The sequence below is a fragment of the Calliopsis andreniformis genome, unplaced genomic scaffold (assembly GCF_051401765.1).
Source record: "Calliopsis andreniformis isolate RMS-2024a unplaced genomic scaffold, iyCalAndr_principal scaffold0022, whole genome shotgun sequence".
In the NCBI taxonomy this organism is placed as follows: Eukaryota; Metazoa; Arthropoda; class Insecta; order Hymenoptera; family Andrenidae; genus Calliopsis; species Calliopsis andreniformis.
The window spans coordinates 6,752,660-6,775,364 of NW_027480432.1; the positions used below are offsets into that span (position 1 = coordinate 6,752,660).

A 22,705-nucleotide genomic window follows, 5' to 3' on the forward strand; every position below is an offset into this window, starting at 1 on the left:
TCAAGAAGAATAATAAATTCTACTAATACAAATATTAGATACAAATTTAATATTGCATAAACCAATTTTAGTATAAAAAAAGAAAGGAAATATTTCAAAGGAACATTAACTTCAATTACAACATAAATAAGACACTATACAAACGTCACGAAGTGAAAGTGAAAATTATTCCATCTTTCTGAAGTTCCTTCTCGTAACAATCAAGGAAAAACAGCCTCAAACGATGCAAAATCTCGACCAATTAGCGAGAAGCATTAACGCGGAGCTAGCAAGGGAACGAGAAAGGAAAATTGTCCAAGTAAACTTCGCCCATTTTCCCTTTTTCAGGGCTATTAACGTCCCAGTTAAAACGGGATTCTTCGTAGTCCTTTTTCATCCAGCAGCGCCCTCGAAAAAATGTCGATCGACAGAACGAAAGGGAAAAAGAAAATGAAAGAGCGAAACTCCAGCGTTTCGCGGAGTCCTGAACAAAACCGAAGAACCCTCGCTGAACTCTAATTAACTGAGAGAAGCACTGGTTCTTGTTCCACTCGGAGCGAGTACGATATCGAAAAGCAGAGGATTCGTCCAACGACTAATGAAAATTGAACGAGCGAGCTAATGGAACGTATTAATTGGCTCCCGACGACGCCACCCCTCGTCGCCGAGGAACGAGATGTTATAGGCCAAGATTCGGGGGTGGTCAGTGGACTCGTGACGAATGCAATTGGTTGGGTGATCGTTCAAGACTGTTTCATTGTTCGTGAAGAATTTCATTCTTCGAGCTGGCAGGAATTTTGGAGTTAATATTGTTTGTACAGAGTTGGGGAAATTTATGTTTTGGGAATTTCTGTTTTATTAGGGAATCGTGATAACATTTCCCCAATATGAGCAATTTTCTGTCTTCAATTTTCAATTTTTCAATTTAAAATTCTGAGATTTTTAAATTCACAAATCCCTATTTTCAAATATTTAAAATAAATACAGATTTCAATTTTGCAGATTTTCAAATGTTGAACTTCAAAGTTTAAAAATCTTCAAATATTTGAAAATCAAGTACTCAATTTTTCCAGGTTCCCACTTTAGAATTTTCAATCTTTCAAATATTCAAAAAGCTTAAAAATATTTTCAAAATTTTAATTTTCTAGTCTTCAAAGTTTCTATTATGTATCTATTCATATTTCTAATTTACACTTCCTAAAACTCCATATTTAAAAACTGATAGTTCAATAAAAGTGATTTCACACTGTTATCAGTATAATAAGAGTAGTAGTAATAAATCAGTTGCCTTATTCGAGCATTTTTTCTTGGGACTGACTATAGGGGTTTAAGACACCTGTCAAGGAATTTTCCAAGATTGCTTTAGAAATCTTGACACGGGTTACCAGTGCCTCTTGAGCAAACAAGGTTTTGCTTTTCTTTAGACCCATCTGCGGGCCCAGGTAGACAGGTGCCTAGACCTGCTTTAGGCCCCAGATTGAAATGAGACACTCGAAACGAGTCGTCCCTGGAAGGAATGTCCAAGAATTCTTCAACCCTCTCCAATCAGAACTTCTAATTTTATAATTCAACTTATAGAGGCTTCAACTTACAACAATTTACAATTTCTAATTTAGAATTCATCCTCTAAAATTTAGAATTCATGTCCCAAAATATAAAATTCAAATTTTCTATTAATTTTAAAACTGAGAAAGTTCAGATCCCAAATTATAGAATTCAATTTTTCTACCAATTTCAAAATTCAAAATACTCGTATTGAAGCACAGTATATATATTTCAGGATCTATCTTCCCAAATTTGTTATTCAAATTTCACACTATACGTAGTATACTAAATTCTCAACCTCGTGTACATGAAATAGAAAATTGACCCAGTATATGAAAATAGAAAGATACAGTACAAATTCACTTGAATTAAATTAGTGGTTTCAGTCTGAAACCACTGAGCCACAAAGGGTTAGCTCAAAGAAAATTCCCCTATTTCCACTTTCCAATTCGAATCATTCTCCCATCTCGAAACATTAAATTCTCCCTTCATAACATTTCCTCCACATTTTCCCCTCTTTAATATCTTCCAATTCAGACCTCCGAAGTATTCCCTCGCTCCAGCGACTCTGAAAGCTCAAAAAATCAACGACGCCAGCTTTCAGCGCAGACCTCCCTCTCCCATACGTCACTCCATGACGAAATGAGCGGCTCGACATGAATATCGTTAACTATGTCAGAGAATAGTCAAACAGCTTTTTTAATCGATACTTCTTTCGCCCGCACAAAGCGCACGCGTGCGTCTCGAATGAATAAATGTTTCACGAGGGCGTACATACACGCTCAAAAGCAGGGGGCAAACACTCGCGGCGAGGAGTACGTGTGCTCGTATACGATGCCTCTCCGCATGCACACAGGGCTAAGCAAAATTGCTACTTTCCTCCCCAAAGGGCCTGCATGTGTCTCGCATTTTCCCTTGCTCACTTTCTTTCTGCTCAATCTCTGCTTTCTGTGGAAAGCTCGCGTGGAATCGCGTTCATGCAACTTAAAGTAAGAACCTTTTCTCTTTACTGATATGACCGATATTGCCATTCGAAGAAACACGCGAAAGAAATCCCAGTTTTATCGCTGGGGATTGAAAGAAACTGAGCACTTTTATTAATTTGGGGAAAAAGTGATTTTCTTGGGACTGTTTTTCCTTTTGCGCAGAGAAAATGGTGGGACTGATATTTTTTGACGAAGGAGGTCTAGGGAATGAGACATTTTTAGTTTTCTGGGAAATGGAGTAAAGTGAAATTTAAGGGGAATTTTTACTTCTCTGGAAGAGTGGAAATTTTAGTAAATGATAATAAAATTGTTCTTTTCTTCTTGTTACTAATTTCTGTGTCTTGGTTTTATATAAATGTTCTAAAATATGAACTCGTTCAGAACTATACTTCAGTGAAATGGAAATATAATATGACATAAATTTATGTCGACGTAGATAACTCTTTGCCACTCACATTAAATTTGCTAAAAACTCCATCACCTTGATAGTGTTTGCACTTTTAAAAACAGGTTGTTCTTGATTCATTTTCATGATTATCTTAAAATGTTTTTTCTCTTTCACTAACTATCCCTAAATTTCTCTATATTATCATTCTGTATAGTACCATTTATAGTGTAATTTATTATATGTTATTCACAATCACATAAAACTTGTCATCCATACATGGATATCATGGCAGTCAACATGTTAATTCTTTGCAGTATGGTAGAGTTCAATGCTCCACTTTCCTCATGAATATACACACAGTAGAATATTCACTATACCATAATCTAAATCTAAATTTATTAAATGGAACAATATTTAAATTTACATTAAATAATATAACAATTCCCCAGTAATTAACCCCTTGACCTATAACAACGAGTCAGACTCGTGCACTTTGTACTGTATCTTCGCTGCCGATTACGCGATAACGCGTGACGAGGATTTTTTACATGTAACCGATCACGCATTATCGCGTGAGGAGTCTATGTTGGCTTAATAAGTGCTCTGCGGTTGGCAGTTTAGGATAGATACCCGTTTTAGATCGGCAGTGAAGGTGATAAAATTACGAAAGAAAATCGTAGGTCAAGGGGCTAAAATCTACTTCTTAAATTTCACAAGAACAAACTTCCCGTGGCTCTTTTTATTCCCCAAAATTCCTTGCTTCGAGGAGTCAAATTAACTCGAAGAAACCGCCTGGCAGTGCGTTAACTGGGCCGTCTGTTCCACGAGCCCCTTCACAAAAGGAGCAGAATTGCACACGACCTGCGGTTTCGGCTCGCTGAGCAGCGTCGAACGTGCATCAACATGTGGAACAATCTATCATGCAAAATGAACATGCTACGAGCGCACACGGTGTCTCTTCTACGAAACGCGGCAGTCTCTTATCGAGATGGTTCGTTACGCACCGCGAGCAAACGTGCGCAGGCAACTTCGTACGTCTGCACAGGCACAGACGTCCTTTATCTGGCGCGCGTAACCAGAGACCGAGTATTGTCTGCGACGTATCGATTAGCCAGCGACTTATTATTTTACGTCACAGGTGATCGTCATGCAATACGAATACGTACACATTCCGATTGACAAGGTTTCAGGAATTATTTCGTCGTCGTTGCTCGATTACGTTCCCATCGATATTTTTTTAATTAATTAACTAATGGAAATGTACTGCGACTTTTGTAGGGTACGAATTTTTTTAGAGGAATTATTTCGTTCACAGGTTGGAATATTAAATGTTTCAGTTTCTTAAGGTAAAGTTTTGGTTAAGGGAAATTATAAATTTTTCGATTCTTGAAGGCTTAAGATGTGGTCAGTAAGTGAGCAACCTAAAGGTGGGTCTACGATACGTTATATAACAAAGCTATATGAGTTTTTAGAAAACAGAAAAGAGACATGTATAGTGTCTCTCTTTTCTGTTTTGTAAAAAGTTATGTAATTGTGTTACATAATATGTAGTGTAGACCCACCTTAAGACTGAATATTTCCTTACTTAAATTGTGAGGTCACAGTAATTTAGAGTACTATTTTGTGCTATTAATTTTTATTTTTAGTTAGATATGCTTGATACATTAGAATTTAAGCCTAAAATTGAATAAAATTAATATTAAGGTTCAAGTATCGGGACATAGTGAATTACTGGAACATTTACCTTAGATTTCAGTTTTTTTTAGTGAAATTAAGAGAAATGGGTCAGACTTATGCGTGTAACTTTAAAATGAGATAGATAATAGAAAAAAATATACGAAAATAGTATAGTACTTCTATTTTTGAAAAATCATTACTAGCGATTGCTGATTGCAAACACCTTTTCAGACTCAAATATACGACAACACTGATTAACAAGGATAATATAATCTCAATTTAATATAATCATTCCGATTCTGCGCGGACGATAAATTATTCTTAACGAGGCATTACGGTGTAATGATTCCCGTTTCGATGAAATAATCTAGCTTAATTGCTCCCGCTGTATCAATGGCGACGTTTTGCATACTGAAGAGGAAACATTTTCAGATATTTTCTGTGAATTATACAAATGGAGTGTCTAAAAAAAATTATGACATAAATTATAAAATGAGAATTATATGATTCAAAACAATACATCTATTATTTGAATTCCTCTGATTTTTATTTGTGTTTTTTGAAATAAATCGTTTTCTACTGCTTAGATATTTTCGTTAAAATAACAGGCGTGAGATTGTGTTTAATGAATGTTTTTAATCGCCTTATTCGTGAAGAAATGTTTATTAGTATTCGTGCTGTTTTAGTAGAAGTCTGTGTGGAAAAATCAACATCAGAAAATTACGTGCTCCGTGGTTCAGGAATTCTTTTATTCAAACAATCATGTGTCCGTGCTACTATAGATATTTTATTTATTCAAGTGGAGTAAGTTCCATTACGTACGAGCCTAGAAATGTGGAACAGTAAAAAGTAGGTTGACGTGTAATTCTAGATGACGACACATCTGACGTGTAATAAAAGAAAAAGCAGTGACGAGGGAACACAAGCAAAGATTGAGAAATAAGAAATAATGCAAGTTAATCGAGAAGTAGCTTACTAATAAACTCATGAATTTGTTATCAGTAATGAGCTTCTAAAATCTGTAGAATCCATATCGAGATAAACATGAGTCGAATCATTTTAACCTCAGCACGAGAATTATTCCAGAAAACAAGGAAAATGGACACACGAGCTCATAGAGAATAAATACTGTATACAACGTAACGAGTGATTTCGAGGATGAACTTCACATTGGTCGACGATCATTGAAACACGAATGACTGGGTCAAGGTGGAACGCAGGATGTAAAACGACTCAATGACTCGAAAAAGGACTCCCACCCTCTCGTTAGCAGCCCAGCTGGTTCTGCTCGTCAGCGAGCCTCAGGAAATTCGTCAAAGGGAAATCCCTCGCGATGAGAACGTCGACTGAGAGTTTGTTTCACTAATGAGAACTGCTGGCCACCGTGTCGGTTTATGGGTGGAGAATTTTGGAGCAGTTTTAAGGAAGTATCTGTAAATTGAGCTGTGGTGTTGATCAGTTCTGGGGAAATGGAAACTTCGAACGAATACTGAAAGTCTAAAAGCGTTTTTAATCGAGTATTTTTTAACTGGTCTCGCTTATCGTATAAATATAATGCAGTGCAAATTGCCGACACAATTCTCCTACATTGTTATGGCAGAAAAAAGAATAGCTTTAAAGTATTTAAAAACTATGAAAATAAAGATAGCATTTAGTGTGATAGAAGAGATAGAGAAAGTGTTAAATTTACATCGCTTCCATGGCTTTTATTCGAGATGTAGAGACAATATAATTTCTATCGATCTTATCGTGTAAATTATATTTATCTACCTAAGTTATCTTGCAGAATGGTATTTTCCAAAGTATTAGTCAATACGAAGACCCAGTTTCTGCATATAATATAAATAACTGTTGACTGGTAAAACTATAATATTCACTAATAAATTTCTGATAATTAAATAGACTTTCTCATCGACTTTTCCTTACAGTTTTAATTACATTTGTTATGCTTGTTTAACGCGTTAGAATCTGTAATTAAAAAATTCTTGTCGTGGGATCATAAAAAGTGAGCGATTTTTCGTTGTTAACATTTGTTTCATATGGTTTTTACAAAAATAAAACTGCGTTATCGCGAGAGATAAAATATCATACAAAATAAATTTCACAACTGCAATCCGCTAGGTATTATCTCGCAGTTCATCCGTTCGCGATATCGTCTTGCGTGTGTTTCGTATCACTGATTTTGCGCCACTGATAACACTGTTTCTTTTTTAATTGCAAGCTTGCGAAAACGATAAACGCTGTTCAGACTCACACTGAATCGCATCGTCATCTGTTTTTTGCTTTTAAGTTAGACTTAGAGAGTCTCGCCTACATTCTTTCGTACATTTGAATTCAAATCAGAGATATTCGAATATAAAAAGTTCAATATTTTAAGTCACAAAATTTATAAATTCTCTTATCTTTATACGTCTCAATATTTATGTACTCAAGTATTCAAATTCTCAAATATTTTAAAATTTAAATACTCTAATTTTCAAATTTCCAAACATTCTAAAAGTTAAATATCCCAAATTTTTTGAATTTCCAAACTTTTGAAAGTTTAAATATTCAAATTTTCAAATTTCAAATATTTGAAAGTTCAAATTTTCAAACTTCCGAATTTCCAAATATTTAAAGATTTAAATATTCAAATTTTTCAATTTTTCAATTTTCCTATATCCCAATATTTGAATGCTTAAAACTTCAAGTACTGGAGTATTCAAACTTTCAACCATTTCTAATTTCCAAACATTTAAAAGTTTAAATATTCAAATTTTCAAGCTTCCAAATATTTAAAACTTCAAATTTTCAAATATTTGAAAATTCAAATTTTCAAATTTCAAATATATGAAAGTTCAAATTTTCATACTTCCGAGTTTCCAAATATTTAAAGATCTAAATATTCAAATATTTCAATTTCTCAATTTTCCTATATCCCAATATTTGAATGCTTAAAACTTCCAGTACTGGAGTATTCAGACTTTCAACCATTTCTAAAAACCCATAAATATTCAAACATAAATTCTCAAGACTCCAAATCTCCAAATTCTCTAATTTTCACCTATCCCTACATTCAAATCCCCAAATATCAAAATTTCCACTTCCTGCTCTCACATTCAAACCTGAAAAGAGTAACTTCATATACCCAAGCATCTCTAACACATACATATTCCATACACCCCCCTTTCCTCTTCCCTCTCTCTCTCTTCCCAAGTGAACGATCTTTAAATTCAAGTCAAACAACCTGACGCTCTTCATCCTTTTTTTAATATCTCTGCGCGCATAAAATTCCAATTTCAACGACGCAGATTCTCTCTCTCTCTCTTCCTCTCTTCCTCTCAGTCCCTCTCAAGTGCTCAGGCGAACGCGTCCCAGGTCCCAGCAATGAACGCCTGTCGGGTCGTTCCATCGACAGGGTCGATAGCGTCGAATTAGCCGATGCACCGATCGCCGACGCAGATTATTATGCAAAGATGACAGTCGCTCGTGCGCGACGCGAATCACGATACAACCATCGCGCCAGATCGCTCCGCTTCGATAACTGTCGGTTTACTCGACCGTCGATTGTGCACGCGCGCGCGTAAACGCCGTGCACACACGGGCACACGTGCTCGGTACACGTGCACAGTGGTAGGGAGCCGAAGTTACGCGTTACAATCCCTCTGATGCGGGACTGCTTCAAAGAAGCGCTGAGGCGAGGGGGTGGATCGATAACACGCGACGAAGATGGTTTCCGCAAAGTGGACTGACGAATTGAGCGATTATCGAACAGTGTCGATATCGGGAACTGTGCAGCAATCGGGGAGGGGAAACGTTTGGTTTCCAGAAGAGCTTTGAAAGTCTCGATTCCTTCGAGGGTGGCGAGCGTTTGGCTCGCTTTTTGGGGGTGAGGGCTGGGAGGTTGGAGGGTGCGAGGGGTTCCCTGGTTATGGGCTCGTTACTGTGTTTAGTTTAGTTAGGAAATTTGTTTTAAGGCGCTGTAAAATTAGAAAAATAATTTTGAGACACAGTGAAATTGCAAAAGTGATTTTAAGACGCAGTGAAACTGAAAGAATAATTTTGAGACTGGAAAATTATTCTGAGACACAGTAAAGTTTCAAAGACAGTAAAGTTAAGAAAATAATTTTGAAATATAGTAAAATTAAAAAAATAAATTTGAACACAGTAAAATAAGAAAAATAATGATTCCTGTACAAGAGTAAAAAATTCTGCAAAATACAAAGATGAAATGTAAAAATAGAAAAGGTCCACAAAATATTAGTTCGGTTAGTGAAACTAACTGATAGTATCAGCAACACAAAACCAATAATAGGAATGAAAAAATAACAAAAACGGACAAGAAAAGAAAAAAGTGTTTAAAAACTTAGATATATGCTAATAGCTAACTTTTATCTCACCAAAAGCATGAGTGAAAATGGATGAAAGTGAAATTCTGACTATTTTAAGTGCACAGTTTCCAAGTATGCTGAATCTATATTTGTTAGCTCTAAACAAACTTATAACGAGTAAAACATTAATATGCATAAACGCAAATAGAACTGATTGCCACGACTTGTCTAGTTTGCCCAATTAATTCAAAACAAACAAAACTTGTTTGTTATTTATTTAAGTTACCAATATATGAGCTTATTTCAGAAACATGCTCTATGCTATAAACTCGTTAGGAAGTTTTTAGCAAGCAAACATTGTTAATTTAAGCTTGTTTTGGCGAACTTCTTGTATGTGAAAAATTTGGGAGTATATTTGATCTTCACAACAAATATATTATATACTCTTTAAAATATTCACTCGCTATAAGCTTGTAACTATCTCTGCTATTTCTACTTCTTTTCTTTGAATTATTTCCACATAATTCAATCTAATCTTCAATATAAAAAGACACACACTTCCCATATTTAATATTAAATCACGATACTATAGCGAGAGGAGTACACATCGTGACATGCACATCAAGTGTCTAATTACCTTCCATAAAATGAATTTCACAGTGAATTGCGAAGACCTGTTTCTCCACCCAGGATTTATGTATATTTTTGGAACGTGCACTTCCTCCGAGGGAATATGTAAGTGCATGCAGCTTCCCAAGTAAAGCTCAAGTGCTGTGTTATTTTTTAACGGCACTTGAGGCGATCCTGTCGTGGAAAAGTAGATGTAACGAAGTTATTCGAAGAGACGAATGCAGGCTGCCCTCTCGAGCGGGGAATTAAAATTGCCAAGACTTATTCTCATTTCCAAATATAAAACCAGATGCTACCCTTGCTTCTCTCGTTTCGCAAATTAAGAAGTTGCTGTACCATCAAATTGTTACCACTGACATAATTCTCGGTGAAATTTAGGATTCCATAAAAAGAAAATTAATTTCGCGATTCTTTCTCCTGAATTACTGTAATTAAAGCTGAATAGGTTTTTATTTATTTTGGAAGTGTAAGAATGATTAAGGACACCTAAAACTTGGAGGTATTAAAAGAATACTAAAAGAGAGAGCAATTTCCTAATTTTCCAAGAGAAGATCTGAGGATTAAAAAGAAAACTGTTTTCATAAAAATGATCAGATTACTGAAACTAGATCTCCTGGAGAAATTAATCATCTATTGTATCATGTTTTTTTGCAAGAAATGTACTCTTCAATCAATTCTTGAAATCTAGAAGATATAGATAATACTCAGATAACAGGCTTTTATCAGTGACTGGCTTTAGTCTGTTCCAATTTTTCCTTGAAAATTCTCTATCAAATAGCTCGACAAACCACGACAAACCCATTATAATAAAGACATAAGTGCAGTCACAGCTGCTGTTTAAAAAAGTAAAAAAATGTTAAATTATCTGGAAGACAGAAAATGGTCATGGAAAATAAAACTCTAATAATCAAATATAGTAACTCTATACATTGATCTCTACTCCTTAAAAAAAAAGAAAAATATGCAAAGCAATTTCCAGAGATAAATTCTTACAATTTCATTATTTAATAAAAACAAAAAATTCAGATTTCTCTAACCCTTCCTCGAGATTCCACACCACCACAAGAGAATAAAAACTCACGATTATTTAGTCATTTGTAAGTACATCATTCTTCTCGCTTCGACCCCAGAAAATAAAAAAGGAAGAAGAAAACATCATTGCACATGCAACAAACCAATAAGCGAGTGGTTGGCCCGCGAGATTTTCCCGCAATAAAATTAATTCAATTAGATGAACCTCAGAGGACATCAGTCGTAAAAGCGACTCGTAAAGCCCTCGGTGGAAGCACGAGCCCAGACGAGGAGTGCATTTAGGTAATTAAAAATAAAAGGAAGAAAGCATGGGATGAGAATCGAAGGAGGCAGAAAAGACATAATAATTTCACGGCAACGCATTACACGCGAATCAAACAATGATCGTGCTGAGCGTAAAAGAAAGCGGCAGAAACCACGAGATAATTATCGAGCGCAATGGAAGAATCTCAACGAGGGAACGTTGCCTCTAATTGAACCTGACTATGGTAGTAAGTCGAGCACCGTGTAACTCGAGCACTTTACTGTTATGATTCGCACGTGGTTAGTTATTCGTGCAGTGGGAATATTAATCGTTGGCCTATTGAGGAGTTGAATCCCCACTCGCTGTAATCTCGGGACTTTTGCAGAGCGAGCTTAGAGAGTAATGGAGAGTAAATGTAGCTTGGAAGCAAGTTAAGGCTTTTATAAATAATTCCTGGTTTCTGTGTCACGTTTGTGATCTGTCTGATCAATTTTTCTTTTGGTAACAATTTCTCTGCTATAAAAATCTGTCGACTTAATTGAGATACTTATCTTCAAGAAAAAACAAAGAAAGATGTAAGGACGATTTTTGTGTAGCTTTAATATAAATAAAATATATATACATGAACAGCATTCCCATATTTCTCACATTTCATATTTTTGTTACATAACATATTCCTCTTATTTTGCCCTGTATATGAAATATCTTGTTAATCTTCAATAGGGGATATGACTCGAGTATTTATGATAGGTGAAATATGTATAGCTCCTATCAGGACAAGGTTTAACTACCACAATTACGAGCTCGAGTATGTAAATACAAGATAAATCAATTAATTAACTCTAATAATAACGAATTGATTTTCTATTAAAACGCCCAAGGAAAGCTTCCAATCAACCCAACAAAATTAAATGCAAATGAAATAGTGTCTCTTAATGAAGCACCTAGGTATATAAAAATCGCTTAAATAAATTGATTTCTCCAACTGCGAAACAAAATAGAAGTATTTCACTTTCCCAAGAGACTCTACTTTTAAACAGTCAAATAAGGTCTCTGATTCCAACTTTGGATCCTCATTTAAAGCACAGCAAAGGAAAGTGAAGACGAGTGCACGAAAAAAGTGACCAACCCGCAGTTTTTGAGTGGCAATGTGCAAGCATCATACAACAGCTGAGAGAATCAAGGCTGCAAGCACGAGGTCGAAATCAATCGATTTATGACATTCTCGCATGACGTATGGTTATGACGTTTTTGAGTTATTCATTGTTCGCGTAACACGCACGTCTGGCAAATTTACGTGCCTCATGGTTATGGCAACCCGCTATTTTTCATTCTCGACTTTGTGATTTATAATGACCAGGCAGTATGCATATCGATGCCACTCTGAAAGCTCCATAAAAGCCACAATATTCTAAATGCTGCGATATAGACTCATGCTTATCAATATGTCACGCGGGTATGTCTGAACTTGTGTACAACACAATGTAGTATTTACGTTTGACATTTTATGTGGAATAATAATAATCAGAGTGAGGAAAGTGAGAGTTATATCTTACGACACAATGAAAGAAAAGTATGGTTATTAGTTAATGGCCAGTTATTGGTACATTTCCATGATTCATATGCAAAACTACTTGCGAAGAGGCAGTGAGTACTGTACTAACTCTGTGTACTTATTTGAATATTTTTGAACTCGAAATGGAAAATTTCACATGATAAAGTTTTGAAAATTTAAAGATTTGAAAATTTGAACTGTTTGAAAATTCAAAGATATGAACATTTGAATTATTTGAAAACCTGAAAATTTGAACTATTTTAAAAAATCTGAAGATCTAGAAATGTGAACTATTTGAAAAAATCTGAAGATCTAGAAATGTGAACTATTTAAAAAAATCTGAAGATCTGGAAATTTGAACTATTTTAAAAAATCTGAAGATCTAAAAATGTGAACTATTTAAAAAAATCTGAAGACCTGGAAATTTGAGCTATTTGAAAACCTGAAAAATCTGAACTACATGAGACTCTGAAAATGTAAACACTTGCCCATATTCGAGAATTTGAAAATTCCATGACTTTAATGTTTCGAATACTCCAGTTTTTGTAAATATGAAATTCGAAAATTTGAAGATTCTGAAATTAAAAAATCCAAAAATATGAAATTTAGAAGATTCGAAAACTTGAACCTATGACGCTTCTATGCGTGGCGAAATCGTCGAATCTCTCGTTCCATGAATCGACTCGCGATCCCACTGTGCGTTTGTGTCATCGTTTTCTCATCCTATAACGATAGAGAGAATCTCGGGACGTCGATTACGTAGAAACGCTGACCAGGCGTTCGATCACGTGCAGGAGGATATCTGGGCCAAGGATCTCGCGGAAGGTTTCCGCGAGTTCAAAGCTACGCGATCAAGCTCGATACTCGATACAAGCTCGATAGCTATTTTCTTTTACAATTTAAAAATCCTAAAATTCAATCTACAGCATCCTCTAAAAGAACCACTAGCAACTACTCGCTACAGTATCGCAAGCCATTACCAACACTGAGCTTATACCGCGTACTATTACAGCATCTCTGAATCAATTAATATTGATATTCTACATTTCTTATTAAAGCTAAAAATGAAAGTGCCATAAAGACACTCTGAGCTCACATCGAATATCCTCAGAATAACCCTTCAAGTCATCAAACATCCAACAAAAAATACACTAATGAACAAATTTAATTTCCTTTCGCCATCCCGAAAGTCCTGAAATCATCCAATCTACGTCTAAAAGAACCTTATCTCCCACCACTTTCCAAAACTCTGCTGTCTAATTGAATGTCGTCGAGTGGCAGCGACCTAACTCCCCCGTTTCGTTATCGCGAGCCACTCGAAAGATTTTCGATCCCAGTGGCAGGCAGTCGATAGCTCGACTCGCGGTTCGTTGGTCCCTGGAAATGTTGCCGCAGCGTATCGCGAAAACACGTCGATCGATGGCGTAATGCACGGAGGCCTAGGCTCGAATAGCGTCGGATTATCAACAGGCACCGCGGCTGTTCAGACCGAAGTGCACTTTCCCGATCCCGACAATCGTTTAGCGTCGTCGTCGGATAATTAAGGGAATAAAAGTAAACCGAGCGGAGTATCGATTGCTGGGGACCAGGCTGCGTTCGATAGGGAGCGATTGGCAGCCATTCGTCGCGTGATAATGCAGCGCTAATTAGTTGGGAGCCTGAGAGATCGCGAATTTTTTGTTAGCGCCTCGTGCGCGTCAGATGCGCTTGAGGAAACGTATGTTGGTAAACAGATTTTTTTTTTATTATTATTGTTGGAGTCTGGAGCTGTGTGAGATCATCTTGATTAAAAAAAAAGGTTTCTTCTTTGATTTCACTTTGATAATATGTTTTTTCAGTATTTTTTTACTGAATTAAATTGAGAATTTTTGTTGTGTGAATGTGTTCCATACTACAATAATAGTATGGAAATATTGTAATACCTGCTTCAGTACTATAGGTAATTTATAAAAAATGAAAATGTGGAGCAATAATAGTGTGGAAATATTGTAATACCTGCTTCAGTATTATAGGTAATTTATAAAAAATGAAGAAACAGAAAGCTATTGAAAGCAGATACCGAGATGTACTTTGATCGCGCGCGTTGATCTGGTAATTTAATAATTTATTTTGTGTGATGAGGTGACTGTACACCATTATTATCTACAATTAGATTCTCTTATCTACGTATTTCTCGGTAACTTTTGTTTCTGAATTTTTTTTATTATGCTGTATAAATAAAAGTAGTTTTTTGGTATCAAGCTCGCCACTATCTATGCTGTTTATTAAATTAATAATTTTCTTAATTTTATCTTTGGTAATTCTGTTTTACTGTTGTCTACTCTTATCTCTGATGTGACAGAAACGAATGTCTAATGGGAAAATTGACTTCAGTACTGTGTCTAAACTCCACATTGTATAAACTCATGGTCTAGAGTCTCGAGTCTATAACGAATATAAAAATTCTCAAATTATAGTATCTAGTTTTTGCAAAAGAAACAGCTGCATGAATTTAACAACAATCAACACTGAAGAAACATTAATCGTTTTTTAATATGAAATTCCTTTAAAAGTCAGTTTACATTTAACTCTTTTTGTTATCAAGATAAGCAATTATCATTGTGATAATTTAATACAGTCTTGGTTTTTCCTCCAATAATTACGTAAACCAGTGTCATATATTCAATATATAAAATAAATAGTATTAATTAACTTAGAATCGTCAAAATTGCAAAGCTTTAGAGAAAAATGAATTTTTAATGAGACTTAGCAAGTAGTTTTAAACCTTTCACTGTTATTATCATTATGTGTGTATATGTAAATATGTAAATATACATAAGTCTCTTTCAAATAATATTCTTCGCAGCTAAAGAAACATTCAAAATTAAAAATTACAGTCGCTCATATATGAATCACCCAATATACCTGCCTACATTTAGCTCCTATTTCTAATTTGAATCTTGTCAACAAAGTTCTAACAACCACACAATAAATTATTCACTGTACACATATCTACCACGAACTTCCTCGATAAGAAAATGGAAAATTCCCTCATATGATTAATGAACGTCATATCGAGCAAGTAGATATAATTGCATACACAAAAAATGATTAATCTTCCTTTCATCGACTAACATATCAAATAAACCAGCTCCAAAGGCAGAAACTATTTCACTGCCCCTTCATAGAAAACCCCAGAATACGATTTTCCATTCGATTTCGAATAGCATCGACGTGTGTCGTTTTCCAATTCATGGAGAGGAGAAACAAAAATGAAAAACGTTCCAGATCTCAGTTCGACTCGTTTCGACGCTGATTCAAAGAAATACAGATTCATGAAGCTTAAAGCAGCTGCAATGAATCGAACGACACGTTATTGGGTAATATTTCCCGATTCCCCTGCAATCACGCTCTCGAACATCGATTTCGATTGCTCGTCGTATTAAAAATGAAAGAGGGGAATAGTACAGAAACGTCTGGCTCTTTCTCGTGGAAGGAAACTCTTTCTTGTTTAATTAAATGTGCTTAGAGAAAATAGAAACTGGAAGAGATCTTTCAAGTGACTTAAAAGAACTCGTTCACATTGATCAAATTGCCCCAAATCACTTGCATTCAAGTAACTTGACTAATCTGAAAAAGGCCTAAGATGAAATATCAGATATCTAGAGATTATGAAAGAAGTTCAAGTCAAATTCCAGAAACATTAAGACTTCCAATTATTGTACATTTTTTCCCAAGCAGGCAAATGTTTGTACAAAACACTGTGTGTCGAGACTCGAGACAACATCGTGAGTGTAAAAGTCGCGACGGCAATGGCAATGGCGATGCTAATGGCGCTTTCTTTATCTGTCGTGCGCGCGCGCTAACGATACTCCGATTACCTGTCGCGTGTTACGTCAAAACGACCGACGATAAACTATACGCGTCGATACGCGCGAATCGCTTCCACCTGAGGCACGTGTCGCACGCTCGGTGACAGGAAGACAGGGAGGGGATGGGAGTTTAGAGGACGCAGTGACAGAAAACGAAGGCAAAAACTGCGGATACTTGACAGCTGTTCGAGCAAACAACGCATAGCTACACACGTAAAAGACAATAAACATTTCCTAGCTGGGCCTTGGGCATTATTTAAATGAAATGTTTGGAAAGTAATTAGTTAAGCTTGGAGCAGGAAGACTGGCAGAGAATATTAATACAGTGCCTACTATGACAAATGCAGCAGAAGATTTTAATTAAGTACGGTCGTGGTGAGTCTAGTTTGAGGAAGAAATTATTTTCGACTCTTCTTTGTATCTATTTTATATAATTATGGAACCATTTTAGAGCTTTTGAGTGTTGTATGTTTTGATTAAAATTAAATTAGACTAAATATTTTAATATTCCAGGTTTCGAGATTATTTATGCATCGTTATTTTACTTTCATCTCCAATCCAGTTAATTTAACATACGATTTAAATACTTCAACCTGGGTTTATAGTTATGGAACGCAGTATATTGAGGAAAAAAGTGGAAGTAATTTCGAGAAGGATGACAGAGATAATAAAAAATTGCGATGAGATCACAATGAACGAATAATGTAGGTATTCTTGTTTATCTCGTGTCTCTCCTCCTTGTACAGTGTTCAAAATTTGTGCGCAAAGGTGATTCATTTCATTTCACAACTTGACTCAAAGTATTCGTTATACGATTACTTAGGATAATCGTAAATGTGTATATTACTCGTAAACTATTCGTTATATGATTTAATATAGCACACCATAGTTTACGACCAGTACCGATTTCTCAGTTTAGTTTTCACCATACTTTAGATGTATTCAGACATCGTTTATATAGTCTTTGCATGATATAATCTCGCTAGAAGTTTATAGAATGTAAGGTAGAATATTTTTTTGAAGTTAATTCATGTGTCAAAAAAGGCTCCAACAAATTATAGTTATGATACGAAGAAAATAGAGATATTAAAAATAGATCCCCTCGATATATCCTTGTATCCTTGTCGACGAGTTTATAACGAGCACTGTGTTCCAAATAATAGCAAACGCGATGAGAAAAGTAGCCTACTTCAAATCACTCCAAATTATTCTTATGAAAATGACATACTTACTGATATGACAACGAGCTAATAACGAAAGAGTCAAAATTTATTATTCATTTTGTAATATACAGGTAAACACAGAAAAGATTATTTCTCCTAGAAATATCAATCATAATTACACGTTTTACATTCTAGGGATTCTTCTCTAACACTGAACTTATAACGAGTACGAAACACTTTCCTGAGATTAATTTACATGCCCATAACTCATATTAGTTTACCTAGAAGAGACAGTGACAGAAATTGGAACTACTTTACAGAAGAAAGTAGAGATGAAAACACTATGGAGACCACAAGCTCATAAAGAGTAAAAGACACTATTTCGGAGTTAATCCACGTGTCCATAACTCATATTCATTTCACCAGACACGAAAAGTGACAGAAACTGAGGGAACTGCATAAAAGCAGGTAGAAACGAGAATATCGACGAGCTTACAGCGAGGAAACGCTACATTTCCTATCACATTGCGTAGATCGATCGAACAATGCTCGATAGCCGAAGGTCGCGAGCGTAAACGTCACTCTGGCGTTTTGGTCACATGTTTGCTCCTTTGTCACGCGGTTTTACGTGCGACAGCCACCATGCGTGAATCGAGCCAGGGAGACACGAACGCTGGGTAATTTTAACGAAGCCAGAACAGTCCAACGTCCCCAGAGGATCGTGGCTGCTCCAAGTATAAAACAATGCACCTCGAGAAACGTCACTTAAAATTCGTGTTCTATTACATCTACTCGATATGAGCTTGTTACTACTCTACTATTCTTCAGAATTATTTTAAAATCTCTTGGCTTGACTTCTCACGAAATCGTCACGAGTTATAAGCATCTCGAAAAATGTCAGTACAAGTGACACTTGTAGTGTCTACTCGTTATAAACTCTTTGCTACCTTACAATCTTTTTAGAGTAACTATCTCAGAGCTTCTCTGAGTTTAATTTCTCACAGAATTAACACAAAATAAGTCACGAAGCATATCAAGAAGCGTCACTGGTCCACAACCAATTCGTTATTATCTCGTTTCAATTTTAACATCCCTCGTAGCTACAATCCCACCCTCTCTATTTAACTTCACACGACAACACATAACGCCCCTAGAAAATCACTGATACATAATCTACTCGCTATAAGCTCCCTACTCCACTAACTGCCATAGCTCCAAAACTCCCCCATCATCTCACAACCGAAAACACACTTCCATCTTCAACATCGTCACTGTTACACAACCCACTCGTTATAAGCTCGCCGCCAGTGAACCCCCCAGAACGATCCCCCGTCCTCCAACTCGTCTCCCCTCAAAACAAACAAGCCATCGGACCACCCATTAGCGACTTTTTCCGCGAGCCTCCCCGCTGACGCGAGATTAAAGCGAGTAGGAAGAGTAAACACGGTGGAAGTGGGTGTCGAGGACAGGCGAGCGTTTCGCCTTCCCTCGGCACGCTTCCTTTTGATCGGGCAAGCGGCGATACGGGATCGAGATAAGGGAGCGCGAGCAGATAACGAGTTGTCGCTTGGCAGGTGAAAAACACCTTGCACGTCGCTGTCAAAAACGACCCAGCGAGGTGGGATCGACGGTGGTCGATTTCGAAATCGTCGCTCGCGCGATGGAGCGACTCTTTGCTCTGGGATCGAGCTGACGCGATGATAACCGCGAGAGGGGAGGAGGGGGATGATCGTGAACGACGATAGTATGGTTTTGGTGGTACGTACCTCTGCGATTGAACGGCCGAACCCGAACGGCGACCTTTATTTTATCCGTAGCCATGATTTCACACCGGTAACGCGCACTGTGTATCCCGATCACAAGGAACCGCTCGTTGCTTTATCTTTGTACACAAGTAGAAGTTGCACAGGACCTCCGTAGCGCTACATTATTGTGAACCGATACCGCGAACCTCTCGTCATTTCAAACGGCACTACGTCTCACCGAGCCCATGACATACTTCGCCATATTGCTTGAAGCTCGTCGTGCGCCAGACGACAGATCGTCCTATCGAGTGAACGTACTTTCGAGAACTGCCGCTAGGAACGCTCGGGATCGCTGAGTCCTGTGACGTCACGTGTCCTGACGTTCGCCATCTGGTGGCTGGAGATCGTACTGGGGGATCGCGAGGTATCGATCGAGGGGGAGTACCGCTTGCGCGAGAGGCGCGAAATTTGAAGTGGAGCAAGCAGGCAGCGGGCAACGATTCTGTAGATGAGAGCAAACGTGACTCGAGAAGTTTTTTATTGCCTTTTTAGAGAGCCTGAATGCAAATGAGATTATATATTGTTTAGCGTAGTATTTGAAGTAGTTTATGTACGAAAGACGCACGTTTGGAGATGTCTATTTTGTGTCCATTTTATGACTGCTCGTCTTATGGCATGAAAACATTCAAGAGCGTATGTTTTTAAATATTTTCGAAATTATGTCCATAAGATGCTTAATAGGTCCTAAAGACATGATGATTGGTAATTTTGGACATCTCAAAGACGTCTTTTGGACATTTCTATTTCTAAAACTTTATTGGATATCTTTTAAAAAAATGTCTATATGTAAAGAAAAGTAAAAAGGTACAGAATGATGCTTTGAAATTTGAATATTTTTAATATCAGAGAATGAATGAATGAATTTAACAACTAAATTCATTGTTTTAAATAATTCCTTTCGTAACCCTGGTTACTCCAAAAACAAGTGCATTACGACACATGAAAAACTATAAAACAAATTCATCTTGGAGTATCATGCATCATGATAAGATACGATACCTAACAAAACAATCATGACGTAAATACAAAAAAATGAAAAAAGATCTGTCCTGGCAAATCAATAAGAATGAAATTTAATATTTCAGTTTAATATTCATAACATGTGATTCAACTTAGAAGTATTACAATTTCATACCTGCTACCGGAAGCACCAGCCAACATCCGCTCAGTACAAACGCAAATGGCGTGAAGCCGAGAAGTTTCAAAACACGTCTGTCATTCAACAAGCAAAATGGTCGATACAAACCTCACGTTTGGTTTTGAAATTCTGCAAACATTATACGACAGCCAGCTTACAAAAAAAGAAGACGTCTTAATTTTATTCGTGCACTGGTATCTCCTCAAAAATGGGTTTAGATGTATTGGTCTTGGTGATTCGGTAAGTTACAGATGAAAATGTTACAAGAAAAGACGTAATACCGATAATAATACGTTGTCTATAATTTACTTGAATAATTAATATATATACGATATCTATTTTATCCTTACGGCGTTTCTAACCTATAAAAATTTCACAATCATTTTCTAGCATCAAACGTTTCAAAATATTTACCCAAAAGATTAACAATTTTAATGTAACTATACGTTGTCATTGCATGGCCTCATAAATTTACAGTACTTAGGGTGTAGACATTTATTCTAGTACTATTTAAAAATTTGTTCTTTTGTTGTTTTTTCCAGAAAGCATACAATGCATCAGAGAAAGGATCAGAACTGCTTGCAGAGGGATGGAACACACGGCCAAATTATGCTATACGATATGTGAACGATGGAAAGTTGTACATATTTCATGGTATAAAATCTGATGAGGATCTGTTATTAAATATGTTGGTAAGTTTGACTAACTGCATAGAACGTCAATGAAACAGAGGAGAAATGTCTTTATGATAGTTTATACAATATAAATTATTATATTTATTTTTCACAGAAGGTGGATGATCAGAGTGTGTCGAATGTTCGGTTTCCAATTAACCAAACAGTAACTGACCTCCGGGGACCATTAGAAACCATAATACCCTCACACCAAACTGTTTTACAATCGCTTCAAAATGATTTTATTAACCCAGTACTTCCCAGTAATACTACAGAAAATTCTACACAAACATCAGCTACAGAGAGGAATGTTCGGACAGAGCCTGATCCTGATCCATTAAGTGTAGGACGTTCGTCACATCCATTACCTCACCCATGGTAATATTCGCATCGATTCATAAGAATATGCTATATAATTATACATGGTGTCCAAACTAAATAAAATAAGCTAAATATTTCACTAATGAGAGGCAAGAAAGATATGAGGGATGACAGGGAGATGAAATGAAAGAATCGATGCGATCGTGGTATATTAAATTTTATAATAACATATCAACATCTTTACAGACCTTACACATCAGTGATGATATGAACATGGATGGCTATTGGTCAATATTCGAGTCTTAACCTTTGTCCATTTTCGAGCGCTAAGATCAGTTTCTTAGAATTTTCGAAATGATCGCGATCCTGCGCATGATTGGTATAACTGCTCATTCTCCCTGTGACATGCCTAAAATAATAACTATTTTCTTACAAATTGTTTTATGAATAATATGATACTAAAAAATTAATTGATACTTGAATCAAAATATTTATATAGGAATACAGACCCTAGTAGGGTGGGAGCCGCAGATTTAGATCCCTTTGGACGAGGCGGAGGCATGATCTTTGATCCATTCAGTCCAGCTGCTCGTAATCCCATAGATCCACGCAGGCCAGCTTTAGGAGTTCCTGGAAGATTGCCGCCGTATGTTATTATAAAAATATACTCGATTAAAATTTATACAAAAATATTAAAAGGTTATCTATCTTATTACAGAGGAGCTGTTCCGCCTTTCGCAAGATTCGATCCTTTCGGTCCACCTGACAACAATCCACCAAGGCCACGTCCTAATCCAGACAGCGATGACGTCCTTCCTCCGGGATATGATGACATGTTCATGTAAAATGAGACACTTACTATCTAAATATGTAATGATACACTACTGTTTTAAATAAACGATTTGTAGCATTTTTATTGTAGTGTCGCCAATTTTATGATGCCCCTACAACTCAGTATGCAACATTTAAAGAAAAGTATAGCTTAACGAAATGTTTTTTAATTTCAATGGACTTTTCAAATAAGTTTCAAAGAGGCTGCAAAGGGGGCGCAGATTTCATAAGCCGAGCATAGCAGTTTCGAGCTCTAGAATGGAGTTTTGAATCCTCGAAAAAGGGAAACAAAATTATAAATTTTTAAAATATGAAGAACTCGAGTCGTCTACTCTCGTATAAGATCCATTTTAAATTCTGTTTATGGACTTCTGCATTGAAGTTCATTGAAGCAACATTGAATCTCCCTCTACTTTGGCAGAGAGCGCTAATTTGCATACATCAAAATCCACATAACTACGTGTCAGTGAGCACTACTACAAATGTTTCAATGTTGGCAAGGATCAGTACTCGCCATTTTTAACTTCAGAGGAAGTTACCTAAAATTTTATAGTGGGTAGTAGATGCGAATGGTGG

At 36.4% G+C, this 22,705-nt stretch overlaps 2 protein-coding genes across 8 annotated transcripts in view; one reads left to right on the forward strand and one right to left on the reverse strand.

Moving 5' to 3' along the window:
* The window catches only part of LOC143186627 (kinesin-like protein KIF13A), a 129,233-nt gene extending 109,847 nt beyond the window's left edge, over positions 1–19,386 (reverse strand). For all 7 annotated transcript variants that reach the window (XM_076390321.1, XM_076390316.1, XM_076390320.1 and 4 more), the window contains exon 1: positions 19,127–19,386. In XM_076390321.1, the coding sequence (XP_076246436.1) occupies positions 19,127–19,181 (55 nt within the window). In that variant the 5' untranslated portion in view covers positions 19,182–19,386. The remainder of the gene's footprint in view (positions 1–19,126) is intronic.
* A 953-nt stretch (positions 19,387–20,339) lies between these two features.
* Positions 20,340–22,212, forward strand: Pi31 (Proteasome inhibitor 31 kDa). Its single transcript, XM_076390322.1, has 5 exons — positions 20,340–20,543; positions 20,846–20,995; positions 21,093–21,355; positions 21,798–21,944; positions 22,017–22,212. Exons 1-5 carry the CDS (start codon positions 20,397–20,399, stop codon positions 22,141–22,143), a joined length of 834 nt encoding a protein of 277 aa, XP_076246437.1. The 5' UTR covers positions 20,340–20,396; the 3' UTR covers positions 22,144–22,212.
* Positions 22,213–22,705: the final 493 nt, after the last annotated feature.